Source organism: Cyanistes caeruleus, chromosome 38 (assembly GCF_971803275.1).
Source record: "Cyanistes caeruleus chromosome 38, bCyaCae1.hap1.1, whole genome shotgun sequence".
Classification (NCBI taxonomy): domain Eukaryota; kingdom Metazoa; phylum Chordata; class Aves; order Passeriformes; family Paridae; genus Cyanistes; species Cyanistes caeruleus.
The window spans coordinates 1,225,769-1,237,877 of NC_141739.1; the positions used below are offsets into that span (position 1 = coordinate 1,225,769).

Here is a 12,109-nt window from a genome sequence, read left to right on the forward strand (position 1 = left end):
TTTATTTATTGATTTATTCGGGAACATTCCCGCATTTATTTATTTATTTATTTAATTTTTGATTTATTCCGGAACATTCCCGCATTTATATTTATTTATTTAATTACTGATTTATTCCGGAACATTCCCGCATTTATATTTATTTATTTAATTATTGATTTATTCCGGAACCTTCCCGCATTTATATTTATTTATTTAATTACTGATTTATTCCGGAACCTTCCCGTATTTATATTTATTTATTTGATTTTTGATTTATTCCGGAACCTTCCCGCATTTATATTTATTTATTTAATTTTTGATTTATTCCGGAACCTTCCCGTATTTATATTTATTTATTTGATTTTTGATTTATTCCGGAACCTTCCCGCATTTATATTTATTTATTTGATTTTTGATTTATTCCGGAACATTCCCACATTTATATTTATTTATTTAATTATTGATTTATTCCGGAACATTCCCGCATTTATATTTATTTATTTAATTATTGATTTATTCCGGAACCTTCCCAGTGGACGAGGAGTTCGAGGCGGTGTCGGAGCAGCTCCTGCGCCGCACGCGGGCGATGCTCAACAAGTACCGGCTGCTGCTGCTGGAGGAGTCGCGGGTGAGCCCCCCCGGAATTCCCGGAATTCCGTGGAAAATCCCGGAAAATCCCCGAGATTCCAAAAAATTCCCTGGAATTCCCCGGAATTCCCTGAAAATTCCCCAAAATTCCATGGAAATTCCCAAAAATTCCCTGTAATTCCCCAGAATTCCCTGTAATTCCCCAAAATTCCCTGAAAATTCCCCAAAATTCCATGGAAAATCCCGGAAAATCCCCAGGATTCCCAAAAAATTCCCTGTAATTCCCCGGAATTCCCTTAAAATTCCCCAAAATTCCATGGAAATTCCCCAAAGTTCCCTTAAAATTCTCCAAAATTCCCTGTAATTCCCCAGAATTCCCTGAAAATCCCCAGAATTCCATGAAAATTCCCCAAAATTCCCTGAAAATTCCCCAAAATTCCATGGAAAATCCCGGAAAATCCCCGGGATTCCCCAGAAATTCCCTGGAATTCCCCAAAGTTCCCTGAAAATTCTCCAAAATTCCCTGTAATTCCCCAGAATTCCCTGAAAATTCCCAGAATTCCCTGAAAATTCCCCAAAATTCCCAGAATTCCATGGAAAATCCCGGAAAATCCCCGGGATTCCCCAGAATTCCCTGGAATTCCCCAAAGTTCCCTGAAAATTCCCCGAAATTCCCATGGAATTCCCAGAAAATGCCCAGGATTCCCCAGAAATTCCCTGGAATTCCCCAGAATTCCCTGAAAATTCCCCAAAATTCCATGGAAAATCCCAGAAAATCCCCGGGATTCCCAAAAAATTCCCTGAAAATTCCCCAAAATTCCCTGAAAATTCCCCAAAATTCCATGGAAAATCCCAGAAAATCCCCGGGATTCCCCAAAAATTCCCTGTAATCCCCCGGAATTCCCTGAAAATTCCCCAAAATTCCCTAAAAATTCCCCAAAATTCCATGGAAATTCCCCAAAATTCCCTTAAAATTCTCCAAAATTCCCTGTAATTCCCCAGAATTCCCTGAAAATTCCCAGAATTCCCTGAAAATTCCCCAAAATTCCCAGAATTCCATGGAAAATCCCGGAAAATCCCCGGGATTCCCCAGAATTCCCTGGAATTCCCAGAATTCCATGAAAATTCCCCAAAATTCGCTGGAATTCCCTGAAAATTCCCAGAATTCCATGGAAAATCCCAGAAAATCCCCAGGATTCCCCAGAAATTCCCTGTAATCCCCTGGAATTCCCTGAAAATTCCCCAAAATTCCCTGAAAATTCCCCAAAATTCCATGGAAAATCCCGCAAAATCCCCGGGATTCCCCAAAAATTCCCTGGAATTCCCCAAAGTTCCCTGAAAATTCCCCAAAATTCCCATGGAATTCCCAGAAAATGCCCTGTAATTCCCCAAAGTTCCCTGGAATTCCCCAAAATTCCCTGAAAATTCCCTGAAATTCCCATGGAATTCCCAGAATTCCCTGTAATTCCCCTGAATTCCCTGTAATTCCCCAGAATTCCCTGAAAATTCCCAGAATTCCATGGAAATTCCCCAAGATTCTCATGGAATTCCCAGGAAATGCCCTGAAAATTCCCAGAATTCCGTGGAAATTCCCAGAATTCCATGAAAATTCCCTGAAAGTTCCCAGAATTCCCTGAAAGTTCCCAGAATTCCACAGAAATTCCCAAAAATTCCCATGAAATTCCCTGGAATTCCAAAAAATTCCCTGAAAATTCCCCAGAATTCCCTAAAAAATTCCCAGGATTTCTGAAAATTCCCCAGAATTCCCTGAAAGTTCCTGGAATTTCATGAAAATTCCCCAAAAATCCCGGAATTCCATGGAAAATCCCGGAAAATCCCTGGGATTCCCCAGAATTCCCTGTAATTCCCCACAAGTTCCCTGAAAATTCCCCAAAATTCCCATGGAATTCCCAGAAAATGCCCTGGAATTCCCCAAAATTCCCCAAAATTCCCATGAAATTCCCAGAAAACTCCATGGAAATTCCCCAAAATTCCCTGTAATTCTCCCAAAATTCCCCAAAATTCCCTGTAATTCCCCCAAAATTCCCCAAAATTCCCCAAAATTCCCTAAAATTCCCCCAAAATTCCCAAAAATTCCCAAAAATTCCCCAAAATTCCCTAAAATTCTCCCAAAATTCCCCAAAATTCCCTGTAATTCCCCCAAAATTCCCCAAAATTCCCTGTAATTCCCCCAAAATTCCCTGTAATTCTCCCAAAGTTCCTCGGAATTCCCTGTAATTCTCCCAAAATTCCCCCAAATTTCCTGTAATTCTCCCAAAATTCCCCAGAATTCCCAAAAATTCCCTCAAAATTCCCCAAAAATTCCCTAAAATTACCCCAAAATTCCCCAAAATTCCCTGTAATTCCCCCAAAATTCCCCCAAAATTCCCCAAAATTCCCTAAAATTCCCCCAAAATTCCCCCAAAATTCCCCAAAATTCCCCAAAATTCCCCCAAAATTCCCTGTTATTCCTCCAAAATTCCCTGTAATTCTCCCAAAATTCAATGTAATTCTCCCAAAATTCCCCAGAATTCCCTGTAATTCCCCCAAAATTCCCCAAAATTCCCTGTAATTCTCCCAAAATTCCCCAAAATTCCCTGTAATTCTCCCAAAATTCCCCAAAATTCCCTGTAATTCTCCCAAAATTCAATGTAATTCTCCCAAAATTCCCCGAAATTCCCTAAAATTCTCCCAAAATTCCCCAAAATTCCCTGTAATTCTCCCAAAATTCCCCAGAATTCCCTGTAATTCCCCCAAAATTCCCCCAAAATTCCCAAAAATTCCCCAAAATTCCCTGTAATTCTCCCAAAATTCCCTGTAATTCTCCCAAAATTCCCCAAAATTCCCTGTAATTCTCCCAAAATTCCCCAGAATTCCCAAAAATTCCCCCAAAATTCCCCAAAATTCCCTAAAATTCCCCAAAATTCCCCCAAAATTCCCTGTAATTCCCCCAAAATTCCCTGAAAATTCCCAAAAATTACCCAAAATTCCCAAAAATTCTCCCAAAATTCCCTGTAATTCCCCCAAAATTCCCAAAAATTCTCCCAAAATTCCCTGTAATTCTCCCAAAATTCCCCAAAATTCCCTGTAATTGTCCCAAAATTCCCCGAATTCCCCCCAAATTCCCCGAATTCCCCTTGCCCCCGTTGCAGCGCTGCAGCCCCTCGGCCGAGATGGTGATGATCGACCGCATCTTCATCCAGGAGGAGAAAACGGCGCTGGCGCTCGACCGGCAGCTGGCCCGGGAGCGGCCCGGTGAGGAGCCCGGGGGGATGACAACAATGGGAATAACAACAATGGGAATAATGGGAATAACAATGGGAATAACAATTGGAATAACAACGGGAATAACAACGGGAATAACGGGAACGGCCCGGTGAGGAGCCCGGGAATAACAATGGGAATAACAATGGGAATAACAGCGGGAATAACAACAATGGGAATAACAATGGGAATAACAATGGGAATAACAATGGGAATAATGGGAATAATGGGAACGGCCCGGTGAGGAGCCCGGGGGGAATAACAACAATGGGAATAACAACAATGGGAATAACAGTGGGAATAACAATGGGAATAACAACAATGGGAATAACAGTGGGAATAACAATGGGAATAACAACAATGGGAATAACAGTGGGAATAACAATGGGAATAATGGGAATAACGGGAGCGGCCCGGTGAGGAGCCCGGGGGGATGACAACAATGGGAATAACAACAATGGGAATAACAATGGGAATAACAATGGGAATAACAACAATGGGAATAATGGGAATAACAATGGGAATAACGGGAGCAGCCCGGTGAGGAGCCCGGGAATAACAACAATGGGAATAATAACAATGGGAATAACAGCGGGAATAACAATGGGAATAACAATGGGAATAACAATGGGAATAACAATGGGAATAACGGGAATAACAATGGGAATAACAATGGGAATAACGGGAATAACAATGGGAATAATGGGAATAACAATGGGAATAACAATGGGAATAACGGGAACAACGGGAACGGCCCGGTGCGGAGCCCGGGAATAATAACAATGGGAATAATGGCAAGAATAACAATGGGAACAACGGGAACAGCCCGGTGAGGAGCCTGGGGGGAATAACAACAATGGGAATAACAATGGGAATAACAACGGGAATAACAATGGGAATAACAATGGGAATAATGGGAACAACGGGAACGGCCCGGTGAGGAGCCCGGGGGAATAACAATGGGAATAACAATGGGAATAACAATGGGAATAACGGGAATAACAACGGGAATTCCCTGGGTTTGGGACAGAATTCCCGGGATTTGGGACGGAATTCCCGGGGCTTGGGATGGAATTCCCAAGGTTTGGGATGAAATTCCCGGGATTTGGGATGAAATTCCCGGGGTTTGGGACGGAATTCCCAGGATTTTGGGGGGAATTCCCGGGATTTGGGATTAAATTCCCGGGGTTTGGGATGGAATTCCCGGGATTTGGGACGAAATTCCCGGGGTTTGGGATGAAATTCCCGGGGTTTGGGACGGAATTCCCGGGGTTTGGGGGGATGGAATTCCCGCCCTGCCCAAAAATCCAAGCTCAGTCAGGAGGGTCAGTCCTGGGTTCATTAAAAATCAATCAAGAGTTAATTAAAGGTTAATCAAGGGCAAATTAAAGATCAATCAAGGGTCAATTAAAGATCAATCAAGGGTCAATCAGAGGTCAATCAAGGGTCAATCAAAGGTTAATCAAGGGTTAATTAAAGGTCAGTCAAGGGTCAATTAAAAGTCAATCAAGGGTCAATTAAAGGTCAGTTCAGGGTCAATTAAAAGGTCATTTCAGGGTCAATTAAAGGTCTATCAAGGGTTAATTAAAGGCCAGTCAAGGGTCAATTAAAAATCAATCAAGGGTCAGTTAAAGGTCAATCAAGGGTCAATTAAGGGTCAATTTAAGGTCAATTAAAGATCAATTAAGGGTCAATTAAAGGCTAATCAAGGATTAATTGAAGATCAATCGAGGGTTAATTAAAGTTCAATTAAGGGTCAATCAAAGGCCAATTAAAGGTCAATCATGGGTCAATTAAAGATCAATCAAGGGTCAATTAAAGATCAGTCAGGGGTCAATTAAAGGTCAATTAAGGGTCAATCAAGGGTCAATTAAAGGTCAGTCCAGGGTCAATTAAAGATCTGTCAAGGGTCAATTAAAGGTAAATTAAGGGCCAATTAAAGGTCAATCAAAGGTCAATTAAGGGTCAATTAAAGGTCAATCACGGGTCAATCAAAGGTCAATTAAGGGTCAATTAAAGGTCAATCACGGGTCAATCAAAGGTCAATTAAGGGTCAATTAAAGGTCATTCCCGGGTCAATCAAAGGTCAATTAAGGGTCAATTAAAGGTCATTCCCGGGTCAATCAAAGGTCAATTAAGGGTCAATTAAAGGTCATTCCCGGGTCAATCAAAGGTCAATTAAGGGTCAATTAAAGGTCATTCCCGGGTCAGCCCAGGCTCTCTCCAGGTCCCGGCTCTGGATTTTTGGGATCCCGAGGGCGGAATTCCCGGGGAAAAGGGGGAAAAGGGGGAAAAGGGGGAAAAGGGGGAGTCGCTGTAATTGGGATGCAAATGAGCTCTTAATTAATGCTCACTGAGCTCTAATCAACGATCAGTGAGCTGTAATTAATCACCGATGAGCTCTAATTAATGACCGCTCTCCTTTCCCTTGCAGACGAATACGTCTCCTCTTCCTCCTCCTCCTCTTCCTCCTCCTCCTCCTCTTCCTCCTCCCGCCCCCTCCCCCCCTCCTCCTCCTCCTCCTCCTCCTCCCTGCCCCTCCCCCAACCCTCCCCCGCCCCTCCCCCCCCGGCCCCCGCCCCTCCCCCCGCCCCCCCCAAGCTGCTGATCAAGCACGGGGGGGGCTCCCCCAGCGTCACCTGGCTGGGGGAGGGGCGCGACCCCCCCCGGGACCCTCCCCGCGACCCCCAGCCCCTCCCCCGCGATTGCCGGGGGGTTTCCCGGGGCGGGGGGGATCCCCGGGGTGGGGGGGATCCCCGGGGGGTGGATCCCCGGGGCGGGGTGGATCCCGAGGACGCGCTGCCCTCGCGGAGCCGCCCCCCGATGAAGACGTACGAGGCTCGGAGCCGCATCGGCCTCAAGCTGAAGATCAAGCAGGAAGCCGGGCTGAGCAAAGTGATCCACAACACGGCGCTGGATCCGCCCGGGATCCCGCCGGGGATCGTCTCGCAGCTCAACGGGTCCCTGGAGAAGAAAACTCCTCCGACTCTTCCTCCTCCTCCTCCTCCTCCTCCTCCTCCTCCTCCTCCTCCTCCTCCTCCTCCTCCCGCGCCCTGCCGGCTGCCGCTGCGGAAATCCTACCGGGAGAGCCGGGCGGCGATGGCCGCGCTGCGCCGGGATCCGGGATCCGCCGGCGGGATCCGCCCCGGGAAGGGACCCCCGGAGGAGGCGTCGGACGGCGAGGAGGAGGAGGAGGAGGAAGGAGCCGGGCTGGAGCCGCCGTGGGGCGGGAAGCGGCGGCGAGCGGAGCCGCTGGAAGTGGACAACGCTTCCTTCTCCAGCGACAGCCCCCAGGACGATTCCCTGAGCGAGCACCTGCAGAGCGCCATCGACAGCATCCTCAACCTGCAGCAGCCCCGCGGCGCCCCGGCCACGCCCGGATCCTCCTCGGGATCCTCCTCGGGATCCTCCTCGGGATCCTCCTCGGGATCGGCGGGATCCGCCTCGGGATCGCCCTTCCCGGGACCCCCCCGGCGCTCCGAGCCCCTCCTGCCCCCGCCCAGCCACAACGGCGGCCTGGGAGCCGCCCGGACGTGCACCAGATGACCCCGGGAAACGCCGGGGAAACGCCGGGAATGGCCCCGGGAAACACCGGGAAACACCGGGAATGACCCCGGGAAAAAACACCGGGAATGGCCGGGGAAAAACACCGGGAATGGCCGGGGAAACACCGGGGAAACACCGGGAATGACCCCGGGAAACACCGGGAATGACCCCGGGAAAAAACACCGGGAATGGCCAGGGAAAAACACCGGGAATGACCCCGGGAAACACCGGGAATGGCCGGGGAAACACCGGGAATGGCCGGGAAAAAACACCGGGAATGGCCGGGGAAAATCACTGGGAATGACCCCAGGAAACACCGGGAATGGCCGGGAAAACCGGGATTGGGAAAGGCCAGGACACGCCGGGAATGGCCGGGAAAATCCGGAAAGGCCGGGAAAAACCGGGAAAACCGGGATTGGGAAAGGCCGGGATCGAGAAACGCCGGGAAACGCCGGGATTGGGAAAAGCCGGGAAAGGCCGGGAAAGAGAAACGCCGGGAAACGCCGGGAAACGCCGGGAAACGCCGGGAAAATCCAGGATCGGGACAACGGGAAAGGCCGGGAAACGCCGGGAAACGTCGGGACAGCGGGAAACGTCGGGAAATGCCGGGAAAATCCGGGAAAATCCGGGAAAATCCAGGATCGGGACACCGGGAAACGTCGGGAAATGCCGGGAAAAACCGGGAAAATCCGGGAAAATGCAGGACAGCGGGAAATGTCGGGAATGGGAAATGCTGGGAAAATCCGGGAAACGCCGGGAAAATCTGGGAATGGGATAAACCGGGAATGGAAAACACCGGGAATGGGAAAATCCGGGACAGCGGGAAAATCCGGGAATGGGAAAATGTGGGATTGGGAAACAGCGGGAATGGGAAAATCTGGGAAGGAGAAACGCCGGGAACGGGAAAATCCGGGATCGGGAAAATCCGGGAATGGGAGAGAGGCGGGAATTGGGAAAATCTGGGAATGGGAAAATCTGGGAATGAGAAAATCCGGGAGTGGAAAAATCTGGGAATGGGAAAATCCGGGAGTGGAAAAATCTGGGAATGAGAAAATCCGGGATCGGGAAAATCCGGGAATGGGAAAATCCGGGAGTGGAAAAATCCGGGAATGGAAAAATTTGGGATGGGAGAGCGGCGGGAATTGGGAAAATCTGGGAATGAGGAAAATCCGGGAATTGGGAAAATCTGGGAATGGGAAAATCCGGGATCGGGAAAATTCGGGAATGGAAAAATCTGGGAATGAGAAAATCCGGGAGTGGAAAAAATCCGGGAATGGAAAAATCTGGGATTGGGAAAATTCGGGAATGGAAAAATCCGGGATCGGGAAAATCTGGAAATGGGAAAAGTTTGGGAATGAGAAAAATCCGGGAATGGAAAAATCCGGGAATGGAAAAATTTGGGATCGGGAAAATTCGGGAATGGGAAAATCTGGGAATGAGAAAATCCGGGAATGGGAAAATCTGGGATTGGGAAAATTCGGGAATGTGAAAATCCGGGATGGGAGAGCGGCGGGAATTGGGAAAATCTGGGAATTGGGAAAATCTGGGAATGGAAAAATCCGGGATCGGGGTGGGGGTGGGGAAGGATCGGGAAGGGCGGGACCGGGAATTGCGAGCCGGGAATTTGGGAATTCGGGAGACTCGAAGGGGAAACCCGGGAATGCGACCCCGAATCCATCGGGAGAAAACCTGGCTGGGGATTTCCCGGGATCCCTGGGAATTCCCGCCAAAAAAAAAAAACCCGGGAATTTTCCTTGGATTCATCCCAACCCCGGGGCGGAATTCCCGCCCCCATCCCCAAGGACGAAATTTCCCGGGAAAAAATTCGGGATTCATGGAGCGTCCGCCCCTCCCCCCCCCCCCTTCCCCAAATTCCTCCCCCAAAAAGGGGCAGAATTCCCGATTTTTCCCGAATTCCCACCCTTTTTTAACTCATTCCGGAGATTTTTCCAATTTTTTTTTTTTCCTCTCAAATCCCGTCCCAGAAAGGGGAAAAATCCCAATTTTTTCCCGTTTTTTTTATTTTTTTTTATTAATTTCAAGGATTTTGGGGCTTTCCCTTCCTGAAAAAAAAAACCTAAAAAAAAAAAGGGGCCAAATTCCGAATTTATCCCAAATTTATCCCAAATTTCTGCTTTTTTTTTTTTTTTTTTATAATTTAATTTTTTTTTTTTTAATAAATCCTGGAGATTTTTTGGGCATTTCCCAAAATCCCACCCGAAAAATTCCCGAATTTTTTTTTTGGGGGGGCTGAGATTCCAAAATTTCTGCTTTTTTTTTTTTTTTTTATAATTTAATTTTTTTTTAATAAATCCTGGAGATTTTTGGGGCCTTTCCCAAAATCCCACCCGAAAAATTCCCGAATTTTTTTTTTGGGGGGGGCTGAGATTCCAAAATTTCTGCTTTTTTTTTTTTTTTTTAATTTAATTTTTTTTTTTTTAATAAATCTTGGAGATTTTTTGGGCATTTCCCAAAATCCCACCCGAAAAATTCCCGAATTTTTTTTTTGGGGGACTGAGATTCCAAAATTTCTGCTTTTTTTTTTTTTTTTTTTTTTAACGAATTCTGGAAATTTTGGGAAAAAATTCCTTAAAAAAAAAAATAAAAAAAAATTTAAAAAATCGGGAATTTTGGGGAAAAAATTCCTTAAAAAAAAATAAAAAAAATTAAAAAAAAAATGGGGAATTTTCCAGCGTTTTCCCCCTGACCCAAATCCTCCGTTTCCAATGGAAAAAAAATCCCAATTTTTGATGGAAAAACGGGAATTTCCCGCTTGGCTTTCCCCAAAATTCCAGGTTTTTTTAGGAAAAACGCTGCTTTTCCCTTTCTTTGTCCTCCCAACCCTCGTTTTTCCCCCGTTTTCCCCTCGTTTTTCAGGGAATTTTCCCAATTCCCGGAGTTTTTGGATCCCGGGATTTGGAGGATGGGGGGGGAGGGACCCGCTTGGGATTCCCGGGAATTTTTTTCCCGATTTTTTTGGGAATTTTGGGAGGTTTTTTTTTCCCTCGGGAGATGGGCAGGAGCCCCCAAATCCCGGGAATTCCTCCCAAAATCCCGGGAATTCCTCCTAAAATCCCAATAATTCCTCCAAAATCCTGGGAATTCCCCTCAAATCCTGGGAATTCCCCTCAAATCCTGGGAATTCCTCCCAAAATTCCGGGAATTCTCCCCCAAATCCCAATAATTTGTCCCAAAATCCTGGGAATTCCTCCCAAAATCCTGGGAATTCCTCCCAAAATCCCAATAATTCCTCCCAAATCCCGGGAATTCCTCCCAAAATTCCGGGAATTCTCCCCCAAATCCTGGGAATTCCCCTCAAATCCTGAGAATTCTCCCCCAAATCCCGGGAATTCCTCCCAAAATCCCAGGAATTCCTCCAAAATCCTGGGAATTCTCCTCCAAATCCCGGGAATTCCCTTCAAATCCTGAGAATTCCGTCCCAAACCCCGGGAATTTCCCCTAAAATCCCAATAATTCCTCCCAAAATCCCGGGAATTCCATCTTAAAATCCCAGGAATCCCCCCAAATCCTGGAAATTCCCCTCAAATCCTTGGAATTCCCCCCAAAATCCCTGGAATTCCTCCCAAATCCTGGGAATTCCCCCCAAATCCCGGGAATTTCCACCAAAATCCCAGGATTCCCCCTCAAAATCCCAGGAATTCTCCCCAAAATCCCGGGAATTCCCCCCAAATTCCTGGAATTCCCTCTCAAAATCCCTGGAATTTCTCTCCAAATTCTGGGAATCCCCCAAAATCCCACGAATTCCTCCAAAATCCCAGGATTTCCCCCCAAATCCCAGGAATTCTCCCCCAAATCCCTGGAATTCCCCTCAAAATCCCAATAATTCCTCCAAAATCCCGGGAATTCCCCTCAAATCCCGGGAATTCCCCTCAAAATCCCAGGAATTCCCCCCAAAATCCCGAGAATTCCCCCCAAAATCCCGGGAATTCCGATTTTTTCCCGGTTTTTTTTCCCACATCCCATTTTTATTTATTCTCCTCCATCCCATTTTTCCAGGAATTCCGGTTTTTTTCCCTTTAATCCCGATTTTTTTATCCCATTTTTTATTTATTCCCATTTTTTTAATTCATTTTTTTAAATCCCATTCTTTTTTCCTTATCCCATTTTTTATTATTTATCCCAATTTTTTCCCTTTTCTCACTTCTTTTCCCCCAAAATCCCATTTTTTAAACATTTCATCCCAATTCCCTCCCGATTTTCCCATTTTTTGCCGGGTAAATCCCTTGGAAAAACCCCAAAATTCCCATTTTTTTGGCCCCAAAATCTTTTTTTTTTAACCACAGAATTCCCCTTTTCCCAAAAATCCCGGAATTCCCTCCAAAAATCTCCACCCCAAATTCTCCTTTTCCTCCTCAAATTCCCATTTTTTCTTCCCAAATTCCCATTTTTAGCCCCAAAATCCCATTTTTTAGCCCCAAAATCCCATTTTTAGCCCCAAATTCCCATTTTTCCTCCCCAAATTCCCATTTTTAGCCCCAAATTCCCATTTTTAGCCCCAAATTCCCATTTTTTCCGCCCAAATTCCCATTTTTTCTCCCAAAATCCCATTTTTCTGCCCAAAAATTCCCATTTTTTTCCCCCCAATTTCCCATTTTTCCTCCCAAATTCCCATTTTTCCACCCCAAATTCCCATTTTTAGCCCCAAAATCCCATTTTTAGCCCCAAAATCCCATTTTTAGCCCCCAATTCCCATTTTTTCTCCCAAATT

At 46.2% G+C, this 12,109-nt stretch overlaps 1 protein-coding gene across 1 annotated transcript in view; it reads left to right on the plus strand.

Annotated features, from left to right (window-relative positions):
* Positions 1-8,467, plus strand: part of BICRA (BRD4 interacting chromatin remodeling complex associated protein) — a 61,185-nt gene extending 52,718 nt beyond the window's left edge. Inside the window, exons 12-14 of the mRNA XM_086871967.1 lie at positions 516-610; positions 3,723-3,825; positions 6,269-8,467. Of these exons, the coding sequence (XP_086728093.1) occupies positions 516-610; positions 3,723-3,825; positions 6,269-7,380 (1,310 nt within the window). The 3' untranslated portion in view covers positions 7,381-8,467. The remainder of the gene's footprint in view (positions 1-515; positions 611-3,722; positions 3,826-6,268) is intronic.
* The last annotated feature ends 3,642 nt before the right edge of the window (positions 8,468-12,109 follow it).